General features: G+C 55.1%; 1 protein-coding gene across 1 annotated transcript; it reads right to left on the bottom strand.

Moving 5' to 3' along the window:
* Nucleotides 1-903: 903 nt before the first annotated feature.
* On the bottom strand, nt 904-7,389 carry ENO2 (enolase 2). The gene is made up of 11 exons (XM_026842887.1): nt 7,259-7,389; nt 6,305-6,400; nt 5,965-6,023; nt 4,881-4,950; nt 4,573-4,706; nt 3,667-3,889; nt 3,021-3,218; nt 2,691-2,892; nt 2,378-2,486; nt 2,182-2,240; nt 904-1,850 (listed from the first exon to the last, which is right to left on the bottom strand). The coding sequence occupies exons 1-11, from the start codon at nt 7,341-7,343 to the stop codon at nt 1,781-1,783; spliced, it is 1,305 nt and encodes a 434-aa protein (XP_026698688.1). The 5' UTR covers nt 7,344-7,389; the 3' UTR covers nt 904-1,780.
* Between the last annotated feature and the right edge of the window lie 2,501 nt (nt 7,390-9,890).

Below are 9,890 nucleotides of genomic sequence, written 5' to 3'. Positions count from 1 at the left end.
GGGGGGGGGGGGGGGGGGGGGGGGGGGGGGGGGGGGGGGGGGGGGGGGGGGGGGGGGGGGGGGGGGGGGGGGGGGGGGGGGGCTTAGAATTTGCTGAGCCACTGTGGTCTTAACCCTTGTGCTTACTCATCACAAAAGGCAGGGTGGTGTGGCTTAAGCGAGGGTCTGGAAACTTTCCGTAGTGGGGATTTGCAGGACTTGAGTGTACCCGAATATGCAGAGGGGCTACTGACATGAACCAATAATGGTGGGCAGGGTGGTTTTATCATTTATTCTCTGCCATAGCTTGGGCTGGATTTCTCACAGTAGCACCCCTCAGCTCCCACTTTTATTGGAGTCTGTCCGGAATCACGCTGTCGAGCAGGCACTGGGGTTTGCTGGCACTCAGCCTGCTGGGCTTGGGCTACTTTCCCCAAGTACTGCTGGGTTGACCCTGTGAAAAAAGATGGAGCTGAGAGAGGCTGACATCACACCTGCCCCTCCATCCACTGCTCTGCAAGCCCCTTTTGGGTAAGGAGGATCCACTTTTTCTCTCCCAAAGAGCTGCAATTTAAGTCACTTGAGTCCAGTGGGAAGCTGGTCTGTGGGCTACCCTGACGTCGGTTGAGAGCATGATTCAAATGCCTGTGCAGCAGATCTTCATATGACTTGGTTTGGGGGCAGTTCCCACCTTTCCACCTACTTTCCCATCTGTGTCCCCTAGCTGGGTGGCTGACAGAGTAGCCTGGCTGTGGGACAAGGCTGTGAAAGGAGGTGGGGGTATCTGGGCCTTTTCTTTGGTTTGCCAGTCCCCTCTGCTTGTTTTGGTTAGCTCTCTGCATAAGCCTCTCCTGCTTTGATGGCAAAATGTCCCCATTCCAAAACACTGGCATGTAGAGAGAACATCAGGCCAAGCCAGGCAAATCAGATGTGAAATACATTTTAATTGAGTTTAGGGATCTGTAGTTTGTCTGTTGCTCAGCTGAGCATGGGCTGTCCAGAAGGTGAAGCAGATATTATGGGTGGAGGAGAGGGTGAAGGAGTGCAAGAGGGAAGGGAACAGAGAGAAAAAGGTCACGAGAAGCAAATGAGAGCATGGGTTTGTTTACGGATGTGTTTTTATATTGCCCCACAGTACTACGTGCTGACCCAGAGACTGACAGCACACACACACACACACGCACACCCAGTGAGGGACAGCAGTGCACTTCAACGCTAAGCTGCCGGCAAGCACAGCCCAACACAGCACAGCACTGGGGGTGGAAGGAGGGGACGCTTGGGTCCCATCGAGGCTCAGCACAAACACGTGCCTGGGGCACGAGGGTGCCGCAGGCCAGTACAGATACACCTACACACATGCACAAGAGCGAGCCACTGGCAACACTCGTCCAGTCACAGCTACAGGTGCGGCACTTGTCCAAACACACCAGCCAACGCACATATGTTCACTGCACATGCTTCGGCATACAAGGGAGACACACCATGCAGCATGCTCCCACAGTCTAACACGTGAACAGCGTGGCTCAGACGCAGCCCTGCACAGAAAATAAAAGATACACAATGGCTAGATCCAGAAATGCTTATGACCCCAAAGTGAGGGACAGGGTGTAGGCCTCTCTCTCATCCTTCACCTGGGCACATCTAGCTGGGGACACCTGAACTCGAGGGGGTTTGAGGTGAGAAGGAAGCGGGTGGCGGAGGCGGGGAGAAAGAGCAAAAAAGGGAGCGGTGGAGGGAAGGGGGCTTCAGAGTCTGTGATGTGGGAAGGAGCAGCAGGGTGGATGTGCTCTGGGGACAATGTTCAAAGAACACTTGGGTTGCGAAAGTTGTGTCCGGCAAAGCGTGCTTCATCACCAAGCTCTTCCTCAATCCTGCAGGGGAGAGAGAGAGACAGCACATGTCAGGCCCTTGCTGCAAGGGAGCATCAGAGGCACCGGGGTGCTAGAGAGGCAGTGTGTCAGTGGGAAGCTGACATGGGCTGGAGGAGCTGAGCTCCTGTGTCCATGGGGCTGCACCCTCATGCCGAGGAGGAGGGAAGCAGACTGCTCCAGAGGACCCCTCGGATCCTACTGTCAGCTCTGTGCCTTGTCTTCATAACATTTTGCCCACAAGCCCCACTACCCTTGGGCTTTCAGCTTCTCCCACCCCAATTAGTCACTCTCCGGTTCTCTCTTCTGCATTCCTGTCCCTGGAGCCCCTTACCTCATGAGCTGGTTGTATTTAGCCAGGCGTTCAGACCTGCAGGGAGCACCCGTCTTTATCTGTAAAGCATTCCCCAAAACAAACACTGTAAGACACTGTTATGACTTGCACCAGTTTCCCATGGCGGAGCAGGGGATTCTGTCTTCATATCCCTTCACATTCCTCCAGGCCTGTGCATGGCCTGGGTCTCACCTACCTGCCCAGTGCACAGTCCTACAACCAGATCAGCAATGAAGGTGTCTTCGGTCTCCCCAGATCGGTGGCTCACCATCACACCCCAGCCATTCTCCTGGGCCAACTTGCAGCTGCAAGTATTGAGAAATGCAGTCAGTAGCTACAACTCCTATAAGCACCACCTGCACAGGGTGGGATCCAGACACTCTCTCCTCCCACCCTCAGCATCCTACACCCTAGTAGAGATGAAAGTCTTTTGGTCCAATAGATAGCGTGACACCCTGCTGTGCCTTATCACCAACTACAGGACAACAAGGGCAGAGGGTTGGACTTACGCTTGGATGGCCTCTGTGACGGATCCAATCTGGTTGACTTTGAGCAGGAGGCAGTTGCAGGCCTTCTCTTCAACAGCTCGCTCGATACGCTTGGGGTTTGTCACTGTCAGGTCATCTCCCACTATCTGAATCCCCACATTGGCTGTGAACTTGGACCAGGCCTCCCAGTCATCTTGGTCAAAGGGATCCTCAATGGAGACCACTGAAGGGACAATAGAAGAGACATGAGTCCAAGCTGCCCCCGTTCCCACCCCAAAAACATGGAAGGGATGCACCTGTTGAGCGTGCAACACCAGTGCTCGTTCCCTACTGCCAAGCACAGCACCTCACCTGGATAGTCACGTACAAAGCTTTGGTAGAGGTCACCCAACTCATCTGCAGAAATGTAGCGGCTTGGGTCATCCGGGGACTTGAAGTCTAGGTCATATTTGCCATCACGGTAGAACTCAGAGGCTGCCACATCCATACCAATGACAATCTTGTCTGTGTAGCCTGCTTTGTCAATAGCTTCCTTGAGGAGCTCCAGAGCTGGGAGGAGAAGAGTTGCAGTCAGGAGAGTCAGCCCATGCAGAAAGATCTGCCTTTAGGTGGGAACCTCCCCTGGGAGAGTTATGAGAGCCACTGGTATTCTGATAGTGTGATGGGAGAGGTAGAAGTGAGCCCAGAGCGCAAAAAAAACATACCAAGAAGCTGTGGAGGCCAAGTCCAAAGGGACAAGGAGGAGTTAAAATACAATCCCCCCTCAAACTGGGGGAAGGCCTTGGAAAAGTGCACACGTGTGAAAGGTTTGTGTGGAGAAGCTGTGACAGATCAAGGCCACCCCAAGGAGAAGGAGCTTAGAAACCATTCCCTAACACAGGAGCTCAATGACACTGAGGCATCCTATTTTGAACCAACCTTTGGGGAATGCTGTGAGCTGGGTATGGGAAGCCACAGCATTGCAGGCAGGGGTACCCCATCTCTGCAGGGCTCTCACCTTCACTATTTTCCAGGATGTTGGGAGCAAAGCCTCCCTCATCACCCACATTGGTAGCATCTTTGCCATACTTCTCCTTGATGACACTCTTGAGGTTGTGATAGACTTCAGCCCCGATGCGCATGGCATCGCGGAAGCTTTCAGCTCCCACGGGCAGGATCATGAACTCCTGCATGGCCAGTTTGTTGCCTGCGTGGGAACCTCCATTGATCACGTTGAAAGCCTAGAAGAGTCCACAAGAGAATCAGAGCTGAAGGAACCGGTCTTGGTACCACCTAGAGGCGGCTCTCAGATGAGTCACCATGCCCGTTCATGCCACATCCCGCAGAGCAACATCAGCTACAACACATCAGACACATAAGCCCGGGGTCTCCCTTCCATTAGCGGCTCAGAGCAAACTGTTGGAGAAGATTTTCCCACTGGCTTCCCTCTCAGAGATCTCCCAAGCCGTGATTATCTGTGCTGTGTTTATCTGTATGTGTTGATCAGCAATGCTATGTCAATCTCTCTCTCCCAGGACCTTTCTCTGCTTGACTCTGGGAAAATGTCAGCATTCACAACACCCTTTGTGAAGGACTGTCACAGGGCAGATACACCTGGTTGTGAAGACCCATATGCTCATTTTGAACGGTGCCCCAGAGGATTTATGTGATGCCCTCTGACTCTTGCGCTAAGAGTGAGATACTCAGTCAACTCCCACCACAACCTGTGCCATACCCTCCTCAGGTCCCTCTTGTCCATTCTGAAACCTGACAAATCTCAGGCCTTGGTTTGTCTCCTGGACAAGTGCAGTGTGCCCAGCTGATGTTTCAGTCCCACATCCCTTCCTCCTCTACCTCCCAACACACCCTTTGAGGTTTCTTTTGGAGTTTCTGAAGGTGGATGTCAAGGATGAAGGAGTCTTACTGGCACAGGAAGGATGAGATCAGAGTTGCCGGCCAGGTCCGCAATGTGCCGGTACAGGGGGACATCCTTCTCTGCAGCTCCTGCCTTGCACACGGCCAGTGAAACTCCCAGGATAGCATTGGCACCAAACTTGGCTGTGGGAAAAAACAAGGAGGAGTTGGACTTCCGAGGCAGCGACCTCAGGCCCAGCAGGTGCCCTTGCCAGCCCAGCCTGAGGCTCACCATAGCTCTGACAGTGCCCCCCACTCCAGCCCTGCAGCCTCCCATGCTCTTTACTTCTCAGGCCAAAAAAAAGAGGAATGAATTACATTTGTTCTCTGTGCCATCCATCTCAAGCATCAGGTTATCGATCTTCTCTTGATCCACAACAGAGAGTTCCTGCAAGAAAGAAACAGCTCCTGAGAAGGGCAAGGAGAGCTGTTGGCTCTGGTGTGCGAGGAAGGAGGCATTGATGGAGAAGCTGGGAGTACAGGGACCTTTTTAGCTTGTGGGGGAACATAAACACACAAAGCTCTGGAAACTAGTGCCTTGGTATATCGTCAGGTTAGGTAACCACAATGACGTTGCTGCAGGGCAGTGTAGATGTACCCACGCTTGAGAGGGGATCAGCTGCAGCCCAGGTAAGACCATGGATTGCTGGGGACACAACCCTCAGGGATTTACCCAGCCTTTTGGCAGCTTCCAGAGAGCTTTGTGGTGCTGTGGCCACACAGAAGCTAGGCAGAACAACGGTACATGCTCAACCCCAAGCAAGCGGATGTAGACTGGATGGAGCCATCCCTGGGACTGAGGTGGAGAGTATGATTAGGCCCAACATAGGCAGCTCTCCACCAGGCCGGGTACTTTTCAGGGGTGGAGAGAGCTGGGCTTTCAGCCAGAACCCCCCCTCACAGGCTGCACAGGGTGTAACGTGGCTTCAGCTCATCTCTCCTCGGAGCAGGCTCCAGATCTTCACATGTAAACAGGCTGCATATGTGACACCGTTGCTCTTCAGTGCTGCACTGGGGGGGCTGCCAGACCTTGCACAGTACAATCATTGCTCATCACACCACGAACGCTGGGGTGTGAGGCCACAGATGTGTGGATGAGGTTCGGTGCTTGAGGAGGAGCACATCTGAAAGAGGGAGAGAGCTCTACGGGGAGCATCGAGGGGACTAGTTAGGTGGTACAGAGGCTGTGGTAGACCAGGTAGCGTTAAATCCTTTCCGCCCAGAGGAAAGATTGCTGTGGACATACACACACGTGGAGGGCAGGAGGGGTGTGCCCAGGTTCACAGAGAGCATCACTATGTCTGTTAACCCAGTGAGATGAAGAGAGGCAGAAGCAGAGATTGGGGGACAGAGATGGACTAGAGTAAGCACTGGACAAGGGAGAACAAAGAGAAATCCTTACAGAGCCCATGAGAGCTGGGGCGACAGTGCTGTTGATATGATCCACGGCCTGCAGGACCCCTAAAGAAGGGAAGAGACAGAGAAAAAAGGAGAGAGAGAGGGTGAGGCAAAGAAGAGAGTGGAAAGAGGAAGGGAGAGGATCGATAGAGAGACTGAGAGAAGGAGACAGCAAGGGAAGATCAAAGCCTGATCTTTCACTTTCCGCTAGGTCTGTGCCTCTGTGGTCTCCCTGAGGGAAGTGGGACAGATCCGCGTCACACCAGCGAATGAGCAGTACCCTCTGGCGAAGCCCCATGAGCAGGCAACCCTGGGGACAGGGTGTGGAGCAGGCATCTCCCCACCTTTTCCAAGGAAACGTGACTTGTCATTGTCTCTCAGCTCCAGTGCTTCGTAGATGCCAGTGGATGCGCCGCTGGGGACCGCTGCTCGAAACATGCCTGGGAAACAGCAAAACACGGGTGTGAAATGAGCAGAGGGTGAAAAGGGGAGAAAAACCCTCATGCACCTGCTACTGTCCTGCTTTTGTGGGAAAGGAGGTGACAATTCCTTGTGCAAACAGACAGCCCTGCTGCCTGGCTGCTAATGGCTGGTCTTTTCAGAGGTGGAGCACCAGGGTGGCAGAAATAAATGCACCCAGGGCTTCCAGACTGAGAAAACAGGATCTCAGGCACCTAGAGGTCCACCCTGATCCCAGAAGTACAGATGATGGGTGGAAGTCTGGCTCCTCAGCTCTCCTCCTGGTTCCAGAGGCATCCTGACCCACAGCCACCAGTGGCTTCCTCCTCCTCAGACTGGGGCTGAGTTTCTGCCTTGGTGGAGAAGGAAGAGACTGGTCGGATGCTCGCTCTGGCCCCTCACTGCTCCTCACCCCTCGGCACACCTTGCTTTGGGCCCAGAGCAGATGCAGTTCTTCCAGTTGAGTCACTGCATGTACATGCCTGCACAGAGATCTTGGGGACAAACCTTCTCCCATCCCATGAGCATGGATGTGTTTCCAAGCTTGTACTGTGTCCCAGAACTACAAGCACAGCTGCAGCAGGGCATTGTGGGGATATAACAAGAAGGTAAATATATTTATGTTAATGAAACTTTCAGTCCCTGCTACCAACAGGCACACAGCTCAAGTCAGATACATAACCAGAGTTTATGTCTCTGCCTCTTCCCCTGGCTTGCTGTCTGCTAGGGGTTCACTGGAGAAGAATGCTCTCAGCAGAGTGTGCCAGGCCACCATGCAGTGCCTGCTCTGCCAGGGTCGGCAGGATCCCCCCCTCCATCTCTCATCCTCATCCATGTACCTTTCTGTGTGTACAGGTCCACCTCAACAGTGGGGTTCCCACGGGAGTCCAGGATCTCGCGGGCATGGATCCTCTCGACTGCCATGATGAGTCTGTGAAGAAGAGAGGACAGAATCAGGACACATTCAGTTCTGAGAGGCCCCAGGATATGCTGCTCACCTAATGTCTAGACAAGACACTGACAGAGAGAAGGGAGCTCAAGAAAGAGCAACCTTAGGAGCTGGAGCTAAAACTACTAGCTGAAGGAAATTTAGAAATTGTTATTAAAACCCAGATTGTGGGAATGTACCCACATTTTGTCCAGGAACTGGTTATCTATTTTAATTTATTCCATCCCTTTGATGCAGATAAACTGGGAGCTCTCTCTCCCTCTGCCACGGATGAGCGCTGCCCCTTTTCATGGCTCCTGATACAAGCCTGGGTGGTAGAGATGGGGAGGGTGAGACAGCACCTACGGCCAGCAGAGAGGGAGAGGGATCAGCTGGTGCAGCTGGGAGGTGCCCCTGGCCCCGGCCCCAGGGACTGGACACTGGGTCCCAGCATCTCCTATCTCCTTGCCGGGAGGCGAGGACGGTCCCTACTAGGGCCAGACAGCGAGTGACTGCCACATCCATATGCAGTGGGCAGGGCGCCAGCCGAGCAGCGGCTGCTTGGGGCGCAACCAGCCAGGGCAGGGGATGGCAGGTCCATGTGACCCTCAGCCCCTCTTCAGCCCATGGCAGAGGGGAGCTCCCAAGCCCAGCTTCTGTAGATCCCCAGATACTCCCCACCCCAGGTGAGTGCCCAGCTCAGCTTTCCCATAACCCCAATGAGCTGCCAGGTCAGGCTGTGCTGAGACAACCGGAACGTGGAGGAGGCCAGCAGCTCGAGGAGCCATCTTGCTGAGGGTTGCAGCACCTCTAACATGGGAGAAAGGGCTCTGAAGGGAGGGGGGACCCAGCTCTGCCCGAACACAGGAGCTGGGCCCAGCTCCCAGCCCTCTGCTCTGCTCCTGAGATGCGGAAGCAGATGAGACTGGGAGGCATCTCTGTCAGATGAGGAAACCTGGTATTTTGGGGCGCCTGATTAAACCTGAAGCGGAAAACAGGCTGGTGGGTGAGGACAGCCATTTGAAAGCTTCTCTTGCTGAAGTTTGCTCCCTAGGGGGTCCAAAATAACTACCCGCTCCCCCCATCCCACCTTATTCCCCTGGCCATGGGGCTGTATGATGCTGGGGAGCTGCAACCCCCCTCCCCGGAGAGGGAGCAGCAGCAAGGTGAGTGTCACCCTATGCCCCCAGCCCTGTCAGATTTTCCTCCCCGAGATGATTCACTCAACCCTGAGCAGGGCCAGACCCACGCAAAGCTCAGCGCAGAGGCCAGGCACAGGGAGAGCACAGGGCCCCATCCAGAACCATGCCATGGTGGCACGTGTGAGCCTCTAGCAGGGGTATGGGCAGCACAGGGGCTCTGCATGGTGTGTGTGGGGGTGCGGTGAGGGGGAGTGCTGCAAAGAGCACGTCACAGCACTGAGGAGAGCTGAGAAACAGGCTGGGGGAAGCCAGAGTCGGCTCTCAACCCCATTGCCAGGGGTGGGTGGAAATCACAAGAGTGTGAAGAAATCAGGTTGCTTTGAAGTTTCAAGCAAGGGCTTCCTGTACCAGGGAGTTTCAGTCAGGGACACCAGGGCTCTCCACCATGTCCATCTGGGCTGGGATCCCCCATCAGCCGCTCTGGCAGCACTCCTCATGCCATCTGGCACACGCCACAGGAATTTCCTCCAGAGCTGTGCCCGTGCAGCCGTGAGCTTCCTTTGCAGCAGTGCCCTGGCCATGCCCCAGCAGCCTCCGTGGGGGCCAGAGGAAAATGAAAGTGCTCACTGAACAGCAAGACACGTGCCAGATGCGGTGCTTCTCTGCTTACGTGCTCATGTTGTCCGCGGTCACATCCCTCTGCCCATATCCACCTGCCCATTAGGGCCAGCTCCAAGGAAGCCAAATGACAAGCCCAAATACAGCCTTGCCAGCCCAAATACGGCTTTGCCAGCCCCACCCCATCATTTGATCCCTTCTTCCCTCTAGTCCTTTAAACCCTTTTCTCCATTTGTGTTACTGGCCCGCATTCCCCCTGCATTTGCCCTCCTTTGAGCAGCGCAAAGAACCACCCTGAAATCCCTGACATCAGCTGCACTGTCCTGAAAGGAGGTCAGAGGCGGATAAGCCAGGATAAGAGATTGGGACGGAGCCATAGCCAGGAGCCACAGCGAGGAGGAGGAGAGAGGAGCCAGGCTGGAGGTTGGGCATCCTCCCTTGAACAAGGGGCTGGGCAGGGCACCCCGGGAGAGCGGCACCGCTGCGATGACACTGCTTCCTGGCACTGTGTGTCCCCAGGGCACTGTCTTGGTGGAGTTCCCGCCGCAGCGGTTCCCCCAGCATGGCAAAGACCTTTTCCCCCAAGGCTCCAACCACCAGTCGCCGGTGCTGCTGCCATTCGCCCGGGCTGGGCACTGCTCCCAGGAATCCCGCACTGCTGCAGTGTCGTGGCTGCTGCAGCTCTTGCTTGCTCTGCTGTCACCTCCTCCCCCCTGCTGCCCCCCCTCCCCTGGGGGCTGTGGGGCTGTGCGGATTAGAAGACACCCCCTCTCCTCCCTCCCA

The sequence above is a fragment of the Athene cunicularia genome (genome assembly GCF_003259725.1).
Source record: "Athene cunicularia isolate RWA chromosome 1 unlocalized genomic scaffold, athCun1 chr1_part1, whole genome shotgun sequence".
In the NCBI taxonomy this organism is placed as follows: domain Eukaryota; kingdom Metazoa; phylum Chordata; class Aves; order Strigiformes; family Strigidae; genus Athene; species Athene cunicularia.
Note: the sequence above shows the minus strand (reverse complement) of the source record. Positions and strands in the feature narration are given on the sequence as shown.